Source organism: Candoia aspera, chromosome 1, assembly GCF_035149785.1.
Source record: "Candoia aspera isolate rCanAsp1 chromosome 1, rCanAsp1.hap2, whole genome shotgun sequence".
NCBI lineage: Eukaryota > Metazoa > Chordata > Lepidosauria > Squamata > Boidae > Candoia > Candoia aspera.
In genome coordinates this window covers 18,748,809-18,768,432 of record NC_086153.1, presented here as the reverse complement: position 1 = coordinate 18,768,432, position 19,624 = coordinate 18,748,809, and the positions used below count along the sequence as shown (strand labels likewise).

Genomic DNA, 19,624 nt, shown 5'->3' with positions numbered 1-19,624 from the left:
GATGAGGGAAGACTTCTTCACTGATTGGAAAAAGGTCCCTGTTAAATTTTCCATCCTGCAACCATTAAAAGCCCTTTGGAGAGGGAGAGATGCTTCATGATTGGGAATTACAGCTGTGATTTGGGATTGGTACTTTGCATTCCAGAGCTTTCCATCCTTAGATCTCATGGGTTTGAGAACAACAACAACAACAATAATAATATAATTTGCACTTAAGGAAAAGGCATTCTCGTCTGTATTTGTCTTTACATTTTCCTATGGTCATTTCTGTCTTTGCAGTAGCTAGAACTGTGCTTCTCAACACCAGCAAATTTTAAGATGCATGGATTTCATGCTGGCTGAGGAATTCTGGGAGTTTATTTATTTATATTTCATATTTTGTCACTGCCCATCTCACTAAGAGCGACTCTGGGCAGTTGAAGTCCACACATCTTAAAGTTGCTGGGGTTGAGAAACACTGCTTGAATCTACCTCACAGGGTTGTTGTGACCAAATAGAAGAAGTGAGGAAAGGTGGCATTTTTGAAACTGAAAGTAAGAGCAGCTCTTTTGCTTTACCTCAATCTTTCTCGGCCTGTTGGCATCTAGGACCACAATTCCCATCTTCCTCAGCCAGCATGCTCATACTGGCTGGGAATACTTAGGCACTGTAATCCCACACTTATAGAAAACACCAAGTCAGGGAAGCTTGCCTCAAAGTATCAAGCTAGACTCGCCTGCTTTCGTGACCTTTGGATGTGTTAAGTCACGCTGGAATTCCCAGCCCAGCATGCCCGGAAGGCGCCATGTTGGGGAAGGCCGTTTGAACCGCTTCCTCCCTGGAGATTTTGGAAATCAGAAGAGCTCCTCTTCAGCTGCCAAGCTCAGCAGGATGGCTTTGGGCGTATTTTCAAAGAGGGCAGCTCTGTTTTGAGCTTCCCCCTTCTTCACCCAGTGGCCATAGATCCGGAAGGCGCAAGCATCAATCATTTTGCGGACTGGCTTCAGGCCGTAGGGGTCACGCCGCAGCACGTCCTGGGTGACCGGCTTGACATTGCGGTAGGTGAGGTAGATCCGAACTGAGGCCAGGACAGTCAGGCAGATGACCTGGGAACAGATGGTGGTTAGACTGACAATGAGGTCTGCCAGCTTCTTTAAAACCTATCTGACTAGTCTGTAATTCTCTTTTTCTCTTTTAAAGGATGCATTAATTCATCCATCAGGGAAGGGCCACTGCCAGGGAAAAGAGGCTATTTTTACATACAGAATGCTTTCAGTTCAGTTCCTCATCTCTCAATTTGTGGTAGGGTTCACACAGCGCATTAAACTCAGGTTAAATATCAGGGCTGCTATGTTCACATAACATGCTGTGCTCAAACAAATAAATCCCATTATCTTTGAATGTGATAACTGGATTACTATAATATGCTAAGCAATGGTTGGGGTTTCATAATATCCTGCACCACCAATTACGCACCCCCATTTGAGCCTAGTTTGTTTGTTTATGTGCCTGGACAAATCCCTGCAGTTTTCTTGGCAAGGTTTTTCAGAAGTGGTTTGCCATTGCCTCCTTCCTAGGGCTGAGAGGGAATGACTGGCCCAAGGTCACCCAGCTGGCTTTGTGCCTAAGGTGGGACTAGATCTCACAGTCTTCTGGTTTCCAGCCTGATGCCTTAACTGCTACACCGAACTGGCTCTCTAATATATGTTAATATATTGCTATTTACCAATTTTGGGCAAGATACTCAGGCCTGTTTCATGTGACATGCTAAACCATACCTTGCTGAATAAACCAAAATAATGAGCTTGCACAATGCAGTAAGCTGAAACTAAGGAAACTGCAGTGGTTTATTGTATCGTGTGAATCTATCTTGCTTGTCAAGTCAAGATGGTGGCCACAGCCACACAATCGAAACCCACATCTATTTTACATGCATGGCACATAAAAAAGGGGCAGGGCTCCAATTGACCCCTGACCCTGACTACAACTAAGAAAAATGGCCGTCCCTTTCCCAGAATTCTCTGCAATTTGATAGACAGGTTGGGATACCCGGAATTTCCGGAAGGGGCTGAAGTGCCGGACTTCCTCCACAGTGTACTGCTGGAAGAAGGGATGGGTGAGGGCATCCTGCACAGTGTAACGATGCTGCGGCTTCACCACTAAACAGTGGGCAATCTGCAGACGGAAGAAGAGAGGTGTGTCGCAGAAGCTGAGGCAATGCTTTTGTGAATGCAGGGGAAAAACACCACAGGTCTAGCATTTTGGTTAGCACTAATTATTCAGAGGATCCCCATAGGATCCCATTAGACAGGACAGCAAACACAGAGAAACAAATGGGGACCATTTTCCTACATTTTTGGCATTGGTGTTATTCCATAGTTATCAGCTCTCCTTCAAATGGGGCTGTGCAAGTTTGATCCGCCCAGCCCAGCCCTCCTGGTCCTCTGGCCTCCAATGAAGAAGCCACAGATAAAAGAAATGGTTTCCCTTGTTGTTTAATTATTTCTAACATAAGGCATTCAGGGGTACACTGCCTATGAATATGGAGGCCCTATGAATCCCCATTAGTCAATCTCATCTCCTCCTCCATGAAGCTATCTATTCTACTTTCCCCATCCTTTTTACAATCTTGCTGGTTCCAGCAGATTCCTTTTTCTCTGTATCCCAGATGCTTTTAGCCTTTCCTCATTAAGCAGGTACTCTAATTCCTTTGATCTATTCCTACCCTGCACTTTTTCTCCTTCACATTTCTCCAAGAGCCTCAGGATCCACCTAGGTGAAAGTCACCTACCAAGTCTTTCACTGTGTCTGACTGGTCATCCCACTCCGGAGACCCGAATTTGTAATCTCCATTCATGATCATCCTTAACATCACCATCTGCTTCCGGTGCCAAAAGGGAGGGGATCCAGCCAGCAGGGTGTACATGATGACTCCTGTGCTCCACCTGAAACAAGAAAACTGTCTCTTCCATCATGAGGACTGACTGAACATTTCTGAAGACTGATGTTTGTGAACTGCCTTGACAACAGAATATTTTAACCACAGGCAAACAAAAGGGGCATCTACCAAATCTGAATTTTGTTTCCTAAGCTGTATCATACAGTAGCGGCCTTGTATTGTATTGATCAGCTCAAAGGATTCCCTGCAGATGAACAAGCAGGTTGATGGAGGAGAAACATCTTCACTGCAGCAGGATGGACAGATTTTTCTGTGCCTTCTCTTCTAGCACCCAGCAGGCTAGTAAATATTTTAGCAGGCTAATGATTGTTATGGTCTTATTTACACAGCAGTCATACCACATATTGTAATTATTACTTACAAAGAATTATATGTGCTGATCCTTAAAGAAATCAATTACTCTTCATCCAGTTTATGCTGGAATTACACCAGTTGCTGGATGGACTGATGCAAGGTGTAGTTCAACATATTAAGAGGGCATAATTTTGGATATGGCTGCTTTGGGGAAAACTGGTGTTTAAAAAAGCAGTAACATGGACATTGACAAAAACTCATGTCCATAGAACATGACTGGGAATTCTGGGAGTTGAAATCCAGACATCTTAAAGTTGCCAAAGTTGAGAAACACTGCCATAGAAGATTGGATGGGAAATAAAGTAGGTTCCTCTAAAAGCTACATTTACTTTTTTCGTTAGGAGAAGTATAGTTGGATTCACATTCTAAGCTATGTTGTACCTAGCCATGATATATTGAATAAGCCGCAATTAATTATGTTCATACATCACACTAAGGCATTAACTGTGCTGGAATCTCTCAACATCCAAAACTCACATACAATATTCTTAAACTGGACCCTGATAACCCAAATTATGGTTTAGGGTAATAGGTGAACTTGCCACACAATCCGGCTTACATGTCAATTTCCTTCCCATAACCTGGATGATCTGAATCCATGGAACATTCTAGTATTTCTGGAGCCAAGTAGCCAGGAGTTCCACAGATCTCTGCAAGAAAAGCAGTTAAAATTGGGCTGAAACTTTGGTGCCCTTGTTTCTAGAGATGCAAGTCCTGCCGCATCCCTGGACTCAAAGCAAGTTGTAGCACACACAACCAGGACCGTTAAAAGCCTAGCAGCTGCATTCATGCAATATGTGAGACTTAGTTCTCCTTGGTTTAGCATGTCATATCAGCCTAGCCCAACTGGCTACATTATGGTTCAAGATACCGATTAAGCCCAGTAAGTGGGCATTATAGGACAAGAGCTGTAAGGTAGCAAAAAATCAGGAGTCTGGAGCACTTTTTCAGAATAACAAGTTTAAATAAAAGGCAGAAGCTTTTGTGGGCTGCGGCTCAGTTCATCAGATACATAGATGAAGTGCATCTGATGAAATGATACATCTGATGAAGTGAGCCGCTGCTCACAAAAGCTTGCGCCTTCCAGGAAATGAGTTAATTCAGTAACCAGGCTAAGTGTACTGTGTAAATGCAACCACAGTAAAGCCCTGAGCCATATGGCTGTTAATTTCACAGTTTTCTCAGTTTAAATTGATCTTTTGAACAGCACAGGACCAGTGTTCTCCCGAGAGAACATTCATCCTATTTTTAAAATATAGATCTAGTGCCCTTTCGAAAGAGTGCTAATCCCAGGAATATAAGGAGCCTACATCAGACCTACAAGTGCTTCATAAAGCAATGGTCTAGCGTTATGCAGGCAGATGTCTCTGTGGAAGCCACCTGTCTAATATTTCTTGGATGACCATGACCATGCCCAGGATCAGAGGAGACAGGGTGTGGTTGCAGCAGCCAAAAATGACCCCAGGAGTTAAAATCCTAGCCTCTGAATATGTCATCACCAGCTGTATCAATGAAACATGCCAGATGGTATCCACAGACAGAATTTGTGTGGGAAGAAGAGGAAAAACATTACTTTAATATGGAAACAGCTAAAGAGGACTTAAAGATGGTTCAGCAATAAAGCAGATTGTCTGTACGTAAAAGATCCCTAATTCAGTTTTTGGCTAAGGCATACCCTTGTGTGGAATCTTGGAGAAGTGCCATCAGTCAATGTAGAACATTATTTACACATTGTATTAAGCCATAGTTTTCCACGGCTTACTTAACCATCACAAATTGGCAAGGTCCATTGCCACATGCCAAGTTTTAACCCATGGTTAGCAAATTGTGATAGCTGGATTCATATACCATGCTAAGCCAAGCTGATCCAGTGTAGATCTCTCCTTAGATAGGTAGGTTTCTAGTTTCATGGTGGCAGGCAGGCCACCAACTTCACAGCCCTATCCCTTAAAATCTCTGCACAAGACAGACAAGCCACCTTTAAGTTTTTCATTTTCCTGCAGCTGACATGAGAAGCCAAAGTCCATTAGTTTGATGTTCATGTTATCATCTAGCAGGATGTTCTCTGGCTTGAGATCTCTATGGACAATGTTCAGGGAATGGAGGAACTGGATCACTTCCAAAAGAGCACGCATGATTTTCCTGCAGGGAGAAAATGGCCTGTTCAGTCAAATGAGCAAATATCCTGAAGAGAAGACATACATTCTTGATTCCTATGCCAAGAAATGCTTGGTTCCTGGCATTTCCCATTAATGAACCTTAGTTGGTCTTCCCTAACTTTTGGATGTCTTGGAAGATCTCCAACATGCCAGGCTGGGGTATATTGATTGATCTCACAATCATTAGGTATGAATGAAGGATATTTGCATTTTTGGATTATGTCACCAGGGCTACCTCATCTGGGCTGCCTGCACAATTCTAGACAACCACTAGATGGTGATAAAGAGATGCAAGAAATCCTATAGTCTGTTGTCATAGAATTATAGACTGTAAGGGCTAGAAGAGAACCTGGAGATCATCTAGCTTAACCCCCTGCCTGATGTAGAAATCCATTACTACAGCATCCCTAATTGAATTTCACCCTCAGCACCTCTTGAAATTGCTTGAAATCCCTATATTAAATTGAAAGGTGAACCAGTTGCCTATGGGTAGCAGGTGGAGAGAAGAAAACATTTTGTATACGTCTCAAAGTATTTCATATACACTAAACTATGTCAGAGCTGAATCACAGTACTGTACAGATCTAGACTAAGTTTGTTAAGCTTCGTTCCTTTTTTAAATCAGTGAGATCTCAGTCGCAACTAATTTGTGTAATCAATTACACAGGGTACCACATTTCACCAGCAAAGGATCGTTACCTTGTCGTGGTGCTGGAGCTTGAGCACCTCAATGATGCCATGAGCTAAACTGCGAAGGGCCACCCAAGACGGGAAGGTCATGACAGAGAGGTCAGACTAAATGCGATCCCTGGGGAAGGTAATGGCAACCCACCCCAGTATTCTTGCCGTGAAAACTCAATGGATCAGGACAACCAGAGATACGTCGGTATATCATCGGAAGATGAGACCCCCAGGTTGGAAGATGGTCAAAATGCTACTGGGGAGGAACAGAGGATGAGCTCAACTAGCCCCAGACATGATGACGCAGCTAGCTCAAAGCCGAAAGGACGGCTAGCGGCCGACGGTGCTGGTGGCGAACAGCGAATCCGATGTTCTAAGGATCAACACACCATTGGAACCTGGAATGTAAGATCTATGAGCCAGGGCAAATTGGATGTGGTTATTGGTGAGATGTCAAGATTAAAGATAGACATTTTGGGCGTCAGTGAACTGAAATGGACTGGAATGGGCCACTTCACATCAAATGGCCACCAGATCTACTACTATGGACAAGAGGACTACAGAAGAAATGGAGTAGCCTTCATAATTAATAGTAAAGTGGCTAAAGCAGTGCCTGGATACAATCCAAAAAACAATAGAATGATCTCGATTTGTATTCAGGGCAAGCCATCTAACATCACAGTGATCCAAATATACGCCCCAACCACAGATGCTGAAGAAGCTGAAGTAGAGCAGTTCTGTGAGGATCTGCAGCACCTACTGGACAACACGCCTAAAAGAGATGTCATTGTCATCACAGGAGACTGGAATGCTAAGGTGGGCAGTCAGATGACACCTGGAATTACAGGTAAGCATGGTCTGGGAGAACAAAACGAAGCAGGACATAGGCTGATAGAATTTTCCCAAGACAACTCACTCTGCATAACAAACACTCTCTTCCAACAACCTAAGAGACGGCTTTATACGTGGACTTCACCAGATGGACAACACCGAAATCAGATTGACTACATCTTTGCAGCCAAAGGTGGCGGACATCTATACAGTCGGTAAAAACAAGACCTGGAGCTGACTGCAGTTCTGATCACGAACTTCTTATTGCACAATTTAGGATCAGACTAAAGAGATTAGGGAAGACCCACAGATCAGCTAGATATGAGCTCACTAATATTCCTAAGGAATATGCAGTGGAGGTGAAGAATAGATTTAAGGGACTGGACTTAGTAGATAGGGTCCCCGGCGGAACTATGGACAGAAGTTTGCAACATTGTTCAGGAGGCGGCAACAAAATACATCCCAAAGAAAGAAAAAACCAAGAAGGCAAAATGGCTGTCTGCTGAGACACTAGAAGTAGCCCAAGAAAGAAGGAAAGCAAAAGGCAACAGTGATAGGGGGAGATATGCCCAATTAAATGCAAAATTCCAGAGGTTAGCCAGAAGAGATAAGGAATTGTTTTTAAACAAGCAATGCGCGGAAGTGGAAGAAGACAATAGAATAGGAAGGACAAGAGACCTCTTCCAGAAAATTAGAAACATCGGAGGTAAATTCCAGGCCAAAATGGGTATGATCAAAAACAAAGATGGCAAGGACCTAACAGAAGAAGAAGAGATCAAGAAAAGGGGGCAAGAATATACAGAAGACCTGTATAGGAAGGATAACAATATCGGGGATAGCTTTGACGGTGTGGTCAGTGAGCTAGAGCCAGACATCCTGAAGAATGAGGTTGAATGGGCCTTAAGAAGCATTGCTAATAACAAGGCAGCAGGAGATGCCGGCATCCCAGCTGAACTGTTCAAAATCTTGCAAGATGATGCTGTCAAGGTAATGCATGCTATATGCCAGCAAATTTGGAAAACACAAGAATGGCCATCAGATTGGAAAAAATCAACTTATATCCCCATACCAAAAAAGGGAAACACTAAAGAATGTTCCAACTATCGAACAGTGGCACTCATCTCACATGCCAGTAAGGTAATGCTCAAGATCCTGCAAGGTAGACTTCAGCAATTCATGGAGCGAGAATTGCCAGATGTACAAGTTGGGTTTAGAAAAGGCAGAGGAACTAGGGACCAAATTGCCAATATTCGCTGGATAATGGAAAAAGCCAGGGAGTTTCAGAAAAACATCTATTTCTGTTTTATTGACTATTCTAAAGCCTTTGACTGTGTGGACCATAACAAATTGTGGCAAGTTCTTAGCGGTATGGGGATACCAAGTCATCTTGTCTGCCTCCTGAAGAATCTGTATAACGACCAAGTAGCAACAGTAAGAACAGACCATGGAACAACGGACTGGTTTAAGATTGGGAAAGGAGTATGGCAGGGCTGTATACTCTCACCCTACCTATTCAACTTGTACGCAGAACACATCATGCAACGTGCTGGGCTTGAGGAATCCAAGGCTGGAGTTAAAATCACTGGAAGAAACATTAACAATCTCAGATATGCAGATGATACCACTTTGATGGCTGAAAGCAAAGAGGAACTGAGGAGCCTTATGATGAAGGTGAAAGAAGAAAGTGCAAAAGCTGGCTTGCAGCTAAACCTCAAAAAAACCAAGATTATGGCAACCAGCTTGATTGATAACTGGCAAATAGAGGGAGAAAATGTAGAAGCAGTGAAAGACTTTGTATTTCTAGGTGCGAAGATTACTGCAGATGCTGACTGCAGTCAGGAAATCAGAAGACACTTAATCCTTGGGAGAAGAGCAATGACAAATCTTGATAAAATAGTTAAGAGCAGAGACATCATGCTGACAACAAAGGTCCGCATAGTTAAAGCAATGGTGTTCCCTGTAGTAACATATGGTTGCGAGAGCTGGACCATAAGGAAGGCTGAGCGAAGGAAGATCGATGCTTTGGAACTGTGGTGTTGGGAGGAAAATTCTGAGAGTGCCTTGGACTGCAAGAAGATCCAACCAGTCCATCCTCCAGGAAATCAAGCCAGACTGCTCACTTGAGGGAATGATATTAAAGGCAAAACTGAACTACCTTGGCCACATAATGAGAAGACAGGACACCCTGGAGAAGATGCTGATGCTGGGGAGAGTGGAGAGCAAAAGGAAGAGGGGCCGACCAAGGGCAAGATGAATGGATGATATTCTAGAGGTGACGGACTCGTCCCTGGGGGAGCTGGGGGTGTTGACGACCGACAGGAAGCTCTGGCGTGGGCTGGTCCATGAAGTCACGAAGAGTCGGAAGCGACTAAACGAATAAACAACAAAACCACTTTTAACTGGCATGCAGCAGACCCTTGCACAAAAGAGGACAGAAGTTCCATGTCTTGACAGATGACTAGATTGGCAGGTTGGTTGAAATATCTCACCTAGTTTCCTTCTCACTTAAGGTCACCTTCTCTGTAAGGTAATCAAAGAGCTCCCCTTTCTTCATTCTGTTTAGGGAGGAAAGATGGACATGTGGAATATGTTAAAAATGAAGAAAGGTATGAAAATAAAAGGGTTAGGGGAAAGGGAAACCTGGACCCACACGAAAGCACTCTGCCTCTGTGTTGTATGTGGCCGAATATCCTATTGCAGCTAATGCAGAAATGTGCCTGACATCTTTTGTTCCAAGTGCAGATGGATGCAAGACCAAAGCAGTCACTCACGCAGAGACACAGCACCAGCCTCCTCCATGTAATTTGACAGAATATTGTTCTAAGTCCATACCTCACGAGGGGCTAATAATAGTATCTAATAATGTCTGTCTATCCATTCAGTCGTGTCTGACTCTCGGTCACCTTGTGGATCAATGCTCTCCATGTCTTTCTATCTCTTACAGCTTCCTTTAGTTCCATCAAAGTCATTCCAGTGTCCCTTCTGATGGTGTCAAGCCAGTGAGTCCTAGGGCAGCCCCTTCTTCTTTTACCACTGACCAATCCCAGCATAACTGTTTTTTCTAGTGGGTTGGCTCGCATAACATGACCAAAGTATGACAGTTTTTGTTTGGTGATCTTGGCTTCCAGAGATATTTTTGGTTTGACTCTGTCTAGGACTTCCTTGTTGGTAATCTTCGCTGACCATGAGATGCGTATCTAATAATAATCTAATAATACCTAATGCTAAACTGACCCGGAACCACCTATGTTGATTTGAAGAAAACTAAGACCAAGCAATGAGTTATCCAAGAATGAAGAGTTTGTGCTCGCAAGAGCTTCTATGCTAACTTTCCTTGGCCTGGAATCTTCTAGGTGTATTGTGACTGCAAATTCCAACATGCAACATGCAAAGTCCAAAATTCCTATCCATAGCCACATCTGAAGGGCATTGTAGGAGAAGACCCATGTTAGTCTATGGTAGCCAAAAATCAGGAGTCTGGTCCTCCTTTTGCAAAACTGACAGAGATTGTGGAATTTACATACATAAGAAGGTTTCAGACCATCTTGGAAGATCTCAACAAAGACAATGGGTTTTTAACGTTATTACATTTGTTAATTGATAAGGTACCTGTAATCTGCCTCACAGTGTAAACTGTATCTACATAACCACCTGTCTTCTTGCTTCCCCTCCTTCTCCCCACCCCAAATTATATCCTATATCAATTTAATCACTCCATGCATATAAAAAAGTCAGCTGTAACTCCCCAAAGCTTATGCCTTTTAATAAAAAAGTGTTAGTTGAAATGGTGCCACCAGACTTCTTCTGATCTGGAGGACACTGAAACAAGGGAGGCTGATTTAAATATTTCATTTATGCTGTTACTGTAAACAGTACAGCTTGCTTGAGAATCACTATTCTACAAGCTTCCCTATATTATGAGACAGCTGTTACATCCCTTTCTGGCCCATGAGATTTTTCATTCCAGTGTCAAGGATCCTCAAATGATCTATTTTTAACACCTTCTTGGGTTTGGGATTTTCTCTTCCCATAGAAGCCATAATGCTGATAAAGCTGTTTCAAGCAGATATTCCTGAAAGTATTACACAAGTCCAGGATGCCTAAAAATAGTGTGGATCTGCGACAGCCAAGACCTTAGCAAAGGTTATGTGGAAATCTGAGCAGGCTAATGATACCGGGGCAGGAAGATGAGACAGCTGCAGGCAGGCATAGCTCCCTTGTGGCTGGGGGTGGGTGGGTTAGTAGATGGCCATGAGATCAGCAGAGACCTTCACAAATGGTTAGACAAGCTGGTACAGATATCCAATTACAATATATGGTGAAGGGAAGAACACAAAAAGAGCTTTGCTGGAGCCATCATGCACCACCTTGCTCCCAAACACTATGTCCTTTAGCAATCAGCACAAGGCTTTTGGGAAGCTGGCAAGCACAACCCTCTCCTCTCCTTTGCCTAAGAGGTAGACTGCTTCTGGACATGGACATTCCACTTAGCTATGAGGACTTCTTGTTGTATTTATATCCCCACCTTTCCTGCATGATACAAAATGAGTAAACTACCTACCTCTGTTGCACCTTAATCTCTCATCTTATCCTCAGAGCTAGGCTAGGCTGAGAGATAGGAATTGATGAAAAGCAACCCAGCCAGTTTCTTGACTGAGTGGAGATCAAGAACTGTATCTCCTCATCCTAGTCCTACACAACTACCATTTTTGTTTGTTTTATAGTTTAACATGATGTGTGAACCCTGTCAGCTATGGTTTATTCAAGAAACAATGTTAAAACAAAACATGATTGTGATATACAAACACAGCCAATAAGATTTACTTCTGAGTAGACATGCATAGGATTGCACAATGAATTGGCATTGTCTCATTTTGCATGGTGGAGAAAGGGACATCCATGATAAATAATAATAATAATAATAATAATAATAATAATAATAAATTAATTTGTTTAACCCCTTTTCAAAGTACTCAGGTTAGCAGTCTACATCTGATGGTAGAAAATTCCACAGTTGTAATTATGTGCTCTATCAAGAAGCGTCCTCTGGAGCAGTACCCTGATCTACTTCAATTAGGCTCTTCCTATGTTTCCACATTGGTGATCCATGTGCCAACTCAAGCTGGCCAACAGATGATGGTTGGCATCACTTTCCTAGCTACAGTTTCCAAATTGCTTCCCAGGAATGTACTACAGAAAGCACAAGGCAATCATCCAGCCTGAAAAATCACTTTTTTAGGAGGACATATTTGACACTTCCCTCCCAAAGAATAGAACATTGGTACTTACAGATCAAACACCAGGAAGAAAAAAGTATGAGATTCATAACTATCCTTCAGCTGGACTGGAAATAAAACAGGATATTTTAGGAATGTGAAATAACATTGCAAACTGTTCTTGGAAACTAAACTGGAATGGGAAGGTACTAAAGCACAGACTACGATATCTAAAGCACATTAGTAATATTTATTTATTAATTTCATTTAAAAGGTTGTCCACTTTCCATCCAGAGGTCCTATAGAGAAAGATTTTTCTGTCGTGTAGCAAAAAGACACAAGCAATTTATCATTAAGCCATTTTGAGCAAGAAGCCCCACCACTAAGGATGTAATATATACACTCTTATCAGGAATTAAATTTCCTTCATTTCACCTTCCTTCCTTCGGCAGTTGTGTTTACACATTGCCCTAAACATAATATTTCTTTGGTTTATGGCTTAACAAGATGTGTGGATCCAATCAATGATTGTTATTCAACAAGCAATTATTAAACCATGATTGTGCTGTGCAAACACAGAAAAAAGATTTACTTCTAAGTAGACATGCACAGGATCACTCTGTGAATTGTCACTGTCTCATTTTTTCTGTGATGGAGGAAAGGACATCTGTGGTGATGATGATGATGATGATGATGATGATGAAGAGGAGGAGGAGGAGGAGGAGGAGGAGGAAGATTCCATGATATGAAAACTTGACTTGGGGAGATGTTAGATTTGGGCACTGCCATTACAATATATCTTGTTTATTACTGTGTTGTTTTTAGCCTCTGGTTTTTCTGTGTACGCCTCTCTATGCCATTCGGAGCAGGGCAGCCCAGAAATGTTAGTACTGGAATACTGTAAATACATCTGACATAGCTTGCATTGTAGACACAAGGATCAGCCTAACAAGGATGACAGCAGACTCAAGGAAAAAATCCACAGGGTTCATACTCTGTAGGATATATTAATATTATATACTGTATATATACACATACACACACGTGTGTGTGTGTGTGTGTGTATACATTAATATGATCTTGTTGTTATCCATGTTTGTTTAGGAAGGTGTGGGATGCTTTCCAGGCCAGAAGATGCCACTCTATCACTCTAAATCAGTGTTTCTCAACCTTGGGAACTTTAAGTTGCCAAGGTTGAGAAACACTGCTCTGAATGATTTCCTAGATGATAAATTTGGCCATAGACTTCCTTCATACCAGAAAGTAGCAATAGTTAGCATTAACTGGGCACTTTTTTCCTGAACACATACTCTTTCTCTTGAAATCATATCTGGCACTATACCATGCGGGGTGGCTGGCTCTTTGATGGGGCCGGTGGTAACATCGCTATTTGCCATCTTGAATTTTATATTATATATTTTACACGTTTATATTTATATTTATAGACATAGACATTGTATTGCTCTAATGACATTTTATTCTTTTATTTTTGATTGTTTGTAAACCGCCCAGAGTTGTTATAATACGAGGTGGGCGGTCAAGAAATATGGCAAATAAATAAATAAATAATGCTGATTCATCAGCAAACTGAAAATACAACTCCCCCAGTCGTCCAAGGGGAAGGGCAGGGGCCTAATCTGGACCACTGTGATGAAATGAGAGTCCAGTGAAGTCCAGAGAGGAGAGCTGTCCACTGGAAAAGGTTGACAGCAACCAAACAGTGAAAGTGGATGGTAGATCGGGATGTTTCCTAGTAGATCAGCAAGTGTTTTGTATTCTCAAGTGTTTAAAAATAAGTAGAGGCTACCAAAATTAGAAATAGCTTTGTACGAATATTGCGGACTCTGTTCTGGCACCATCTTTTTTTAAAAAATCACTTTGCTCCTTAAGTAAGGAATACTAAAAAGAACACTTATTGCTAGTCAAATTAAATGTATTATTAATAAAAAAATACAATCTAAGAATATGATCTCCCCTCTCCTGTTTTGTACCTGACTCCAGAACACACAGACACACCACTTCCTCTTTTTCTAACAGCAGTCCACTGTTATGCAATTGGACAAAATACCTTTAAGAACAGCCTTCTCATTTAAGGAATGCTCATATTTCTATTGGCTAGAAGATTTTGGTAGCAGTCCTTTGTATTTATAGGAGTCATACCCAGACTCAAAAAGTTGTATTATATTTGGCACCACAACAGGACAGTCAAAGACGTTTATGGGGGAAGACAGCGAATTCTCTCCATGGTTTAGAAAGTCATGTTTTCTGAACCTTCAATCCCAAAAAGGAGTCTGATATATTATGTCCTTTGATCATCTTTCTCTCCAGATGGGTTGGATGGACTAGATCTCTCATAATCCAAACCTACTTTAGGTAAGAAACAAAGGAACTCTAGTCCAACATTTCTGGAGGGTACTGGCTGGGACAGATGGCTTAAATTCAGATTAACTAGCATATAATCACTCTGTTTGCAAGACATATAAAGATGGGTGACTACTTCACGTTATGCAAACCCAGCCAATAGTATTTTCAATTTATTTGTCCTCATTGGTTTATTGCTATGGTACAACTAGGATGATCAGGAAGCAGAATCTGACTTACTAATGTTTGGATGTCCAGACACTTTCTGGAGGATGTTGATTTCTTTCAGAGTGGCTTCCCTCAGCTCCCGAACTTCCCGTGGGGATAGATTCCCAGCCGTGATGTCTATAATTTTAACAGCGTATTCTTGTCGAGTGACTTTATGAATGCATCGACGGACAACACTGCTTACTCCTCTGAAAGGACAGTCCACATAAAAGGGATCTTAATTAGAGAGAGGGAGGGAGACAGAATCTCACACACACCTCTACAAGGCTGTTACTCCTTTGTTGTTCAAAGTGACAAGAGGAACAGCAAGGATAAATGGGTTTGTTAAAATTGGCAGTTATTGGAAATGCTACTGCAACTCATCTGAAGACCTGAGAAACAAAAAAGTAGTTCTTTCATATTGAATTTACATCTATTTTACAGGTCAGGGCAGTTTTAATCAAGCCACTATAATCCTATATATACTTAACTAGTACTAAGGTCCATTGAATGAGACAGGATTTGCTTCTGAGGAAATATGCATAGGATTTCACTGTTAATCAGCTATTATGTAACATGCTTCTAATCTTATCTTAATATTACTATTATTTAATCAAAGCTTAATAGTTTAATGTACAACTTGGAAGCACCAAATGGATGGAAATCACATTTGTCACTTCCATGGATGATCTTTAGGGAGACTTGAATGGGGGGAGTGTGGCCATACTCAATCTCCTAGATCCATTATAGTCTGCAGTACTATCACCCATAGTAGTCTTCTGGATCATTTGCAAGGGCTGCATAATAGTATGTGGGAAAGACCTTGGGAGATGGGGCAAAGAGACACTGCCAAGGGAATGGTCAGATAAGAGACAGCATAGCCTGCAACTGGGTAGTGGGCAGGGCAAGAGGCTCAGAAGGGATCCTCCCTAGTTTCTCAGGCTGTAAAGGAGACAGCGGGGAGGACTGTACTTTCAGACTTGCAAGGTTCTGTTAATGGAGCTTTAAGCGTTAATGGAGCTTCTTCTCCATTTCTGTTAATGGACCTTCTTCGAAAGTAGAATTAGCTCATCTGCTTGTGATTCCTATCTGGTTTACCCCACAAGGCCAACAGGCTAGGAGTAGATGACAATGTTTTATGGTGGTTCCACTGCTTCCAAAATGGGCAAGTCCAGTTGGTGATGGCAGGGAGGGAGAGATCAGGCCCATGGATGCCCCATTTGGTCCCATCCTGTTTAACATCTACATCAGTGTTTCTCAACCTTGGCAACTTGAAGACATGTGGGCTTCAATTCCCAGAATTTCCCAGCCAGCCAAGGTTGAGAAACACTGAAACTGTTAGGAGCTGTTAGGAGAGGTGATCTTCAAGTAAATGAGATGGCAGCAACCCGCGATCTTCACAGCGTCTCTCTCTCTCTGTCACGTGGTCTGCTTAGTAAGCATTTTGCTGGAAGAGATTACAGTCACTAAACGAGGAGAGCCTGTATTCACACATCCATGTGCTTCTTGCTTCTTTGCTTTGCCAGCCATGTGGGATTTGAGAAAAACAATGGGCTAGTTATGATCACTCATGTCCTTGCAATCTCCTGTTTAGATTACTGTGATTTGCTCTGCATGGGGCTACCCCTGAAGACCACCTAAAAATTTAACTGGTGCAAAATTCAGTGGCCTGTATGTTTATGGGCTGTTCATAATACTGCCACATTACACTTTTCTACTGGTATGTTTCCAATATTCCAGTATTCCAACATTTGCTCCTTTTAAAGCCCTATGTGACTTGGAGCCTTGGAGACTGTCCTTTCCAGAATGATTAGAGACCATCTTCTAAAGGTTTCCTCCTACTAGGAAAGGAGGCAGCCAAAGGTAGACATTCTCAATGGGGATTCAGTGTTTACCTAAATGCTCTGACTATACCTATGGATCTTTTCGCAGGGGAGTTGAAGTTTCAGATTTAATTATTTTCAATTGTCTGCTATTGTAACTAAATTATTTGAAATATATTCAAATTAATTTGCTATGTTCTGAATTGATCATGTTGAAGTTGGCATTGCTTCCTAAAATGTTAGTTAAAGGAACAAATGCATTTTTTTTTCCTGAGGGTCCTGAGGGTCATGTAGCAAACCACCTGTTATGATAGTATTGACTTTCAAATATTTACCTTCCTAAGATTTCTTTAGGTTCATATTTTTCATAAAACTCTTCAGAAGTATGGCTATCTGGCAGTTCTTCAGTTTTGGTCATTTTGTTCTTCTTTTTAGGAGTCTTCTAGAAGATTATTCCAAGAGGACAAAATGCTGCAACAACAGAAACAGAAGGGAAAAAAAACCCAAACCATCTTTCTCCTGCTTATAATTACAGTACAGAAGGGAGGAAGGGAATTCATGTCATGATGCACATGATAAATATTCTTTAAGAGTAAGCTTTGTTTGTGCAGTTCTAGATCAGTGTTTCTCAACCTCAGGAACTTTAAAATGCTGCTGGCTAGGGAATAAATAAATTCTGGGAGTTGAAGTCCACACATCTTAAAGTTCCTGAGGTTGAGAAACACTGTTCTAGACTGATATGTAAAGTTATAGGAATAATTGTGTCAGAATATTTTCAGACCTAAAACCTACTTGGAATATATGTTAACTGAACCCATCTGTCAGACTTCACAGAAGCATGACACTAACTCTTTCATCCAGAAACTCAGTCCGCATGAACTATTAAGAGCAGAAGTTTCACAAAATTGGGTTAACAGAATAAATCATGGTTTACTTAATGTTGGTCAAAATAACCACAGTCAAACACATGATGAAAACATAGCAACTGGTGGATTCACACATTTCACTAAACTAAAATGTAGTTTGCTACTTTTTTAGATAATGTGATGGCAGAATCTAGGCATTGTGGCTTAGCAGGATTTGTGTACTAGGCTGCTGTGATTTGATCAATAAACTGTGACTCATAATCTTCAGGCTTAGAATTCTGTATGAACACTGGCACTGAACAGACCAGTGTTTCTAAACCTTGGCAACTTTAAGAAGGCCTTTTTGAGCCTTCCCTCTCTTGTACCTAACAGCAGTACCAACTTATCTTTATTTTCTGCTCCATCCTCAAAATGTTGCCTTCATCTCATCCACAGCACATAGGCCTGTCAGCCATTGTTCAGGCTGCTTTTAAACACAGGTTCAGCACTACACCAATGTATTTTGAATGGACCTGTCCAAAACACTTGTGCAAAACTAAAATGCATGCTTAACTCAGCCATGAAGAGCCCTTTCTCTTGTTCCTGACTGGCTTCTGTCACCGTCTCAACCTTTATACTGCAAAGCTACCCAAGATATTAACCTTTCTTCTCCTTTTAAATTACAAGGCAGCTGTTGTTGTGTTTGCCCTGTGGAATTAGCTCCCCTCTGCTAGATTTGGATGGTCCCAGCCCTATTAGACTTTCAAAGAATTGCGAACACCCGGCTTTTCTTCCCTGCAATGTGCCATGATGGCAATTGAGCCCGTTCTGCTGACTGCTTATGGATATGTGTATGATTATAGTTCTTTTCTCTTCTTTTTCTCTTATTTAATGTTATTTTTGTTCAATTTTGTGTTTCATACCTATACACAGACCAGAGTCATAAACTTACAATTTCCTTAAATAAATAAAAAATAAATTTACTGACACTGCTTTATAAACAAGCAGCTCTTTTTTTACATGTAACAAATGTCCAAATGTCTAAATGTCCCCCCTTTGGGGGGAGATGGGCGGTGATAAAATTTGATAAATAAACAAATAAACAAACAAATTGGAACCCACCACAAATGATGAGGATTCAGTGTGGGAAATGTTGGCATGCCATAATATAATTTCTCCAAGCTCATAAAAGGATAATCAAGACACTTGCAGTTGGTTTTAGAATAAGGCTGAATCTGGATGTTCTCTTGAACTAAGTGGAATTTCCTTCGTAAGATATAGAGCAGCCTGCTGGAAGCTGGTTTTACACATGGTTTCCCTTGAATTCAGTGACATAGATTAGTTATGATTTAAGTCCTGTTGATTTAAATAAAGGACAAATGTAGTCCTGGATCCAAACACTATTGTGATTCAGTTCAGATGTAGCATAGCGTGTATTAATTAGTTTGAGGCATACACAAAATGTTGTCCTCTTCCTGATTGCTAACGATAGGCAAGTGATGATTCACTTTTAAAAGCAATAATTGGGGATTTCAAGCAGTTTCAAAGTGAAGCTTCCCTGGAAAGCAGACCGTAAGATCAAAATCTTTGTCTTCCATTCTAGAAGCTTTGAAGACACGTTCTGATAGCCAGGGAATAGAAAACGCTACCCTTTTCTGCACATTCCACCCTTATCTTTAATACAGTGCTAAACCCAAACTCAGCTTTAGCTTTGTTTCCCTGCACATGTCTCAAAATTACCCATTACACTCACAAAGTTGCATAATTTAACTAGTTCGCTAAACAAGACCAATTTCTTGATAAAAGACAGTTACTTACCATAACTGTCATTTACACAATCTGGGTCTTCTAACCAGGAGTTTTCTAACTGGCACAGCCTTGCAAGTAACCCAGCCGATCAAATCCCACAGCCCAGCTTGAGAAAGAATTGCCTGTGTTATACAACAGCCAGCAATTAAACATAGCAGCGTCTCACGTTCTCCGTTAATTCGTTGTGGATCACTCACACTGTGGGGACTGCCTTGCCGAAAATAAAAATTGCAGTGCAACTTGAGAATTGTTCCAAGCCCTCCACTTTGCACTCTTGGCTCCCTCTCTGCTTATGTTGTAGTGACCCTCCTTTGAGGTGAAGGAACTCTTCAACAAGCAACAGTGCTTCCATGAATGAGTGGACAAACAGGGATCCTTTTCCAAGGAAATGAGAACCAGG

General features: G+C 41.5%; 1 protein-coding gene across 1 annotated transcript; it reads right to left on the bottom strand.

Moving 5' to 3' along the window:
• Positions 1-510: 510 nt before the first annotated feature.
• PHKG1 (phosphorylase kinase catalytic subunit gamma 1) lies at positions 511-19,501 on the bottom strand. The gene is made up of 10 exons (XM_063298564.1): positions 19,234-19,501; positions 16,906-17,041; positions 14,781-14,956; positions 12,253-12,307; positions 9,453-9,518; positions 5,271-5,434; positions 3,852-3,942; positions 2,771-2,924; positions 2,029-2,154; positions 511-1,085 (listed from the first exon to the last, which is right to left on the bottom strand). Exons 2-10 carry the CDS (start codon positions 16,986-16,988, stop codon positions 834-836), a joined length of 1,167 nt encoding a protein of 388 aa, XP_063154634.1. The 5' UTR covers positions 16,989-17,041; positions 19,234-19,501; the 3' UTR covers positions 511-833.
• Between the last annotated feature and the right edge of the window lie 123 nt (positions 19,502-19,624).

Coding starts and splice junctions, on each gene's coding strand:
- PHKG1 (XM_063298564.1), bottom strand. CDS start 16,988: ATGACCAAAACTGAAGAACTGCCAGATAGCCATACTTCTGAAGAGTTT. Junction 12,308..14,780: donor GTCTGGACATCCAAACATTA/GTAAGTCAGATT, acceptor TTTTATTTCCAG/TCCAGCTGAAGGATAGTTAT. Junction 9,519..12,252: donor TTCTTCCTGGTGTTTGATCT/GTAAGTACCAAT, acceptor CTCCCTAAACAG/AATGAAGAAAGGGGAGCTCT.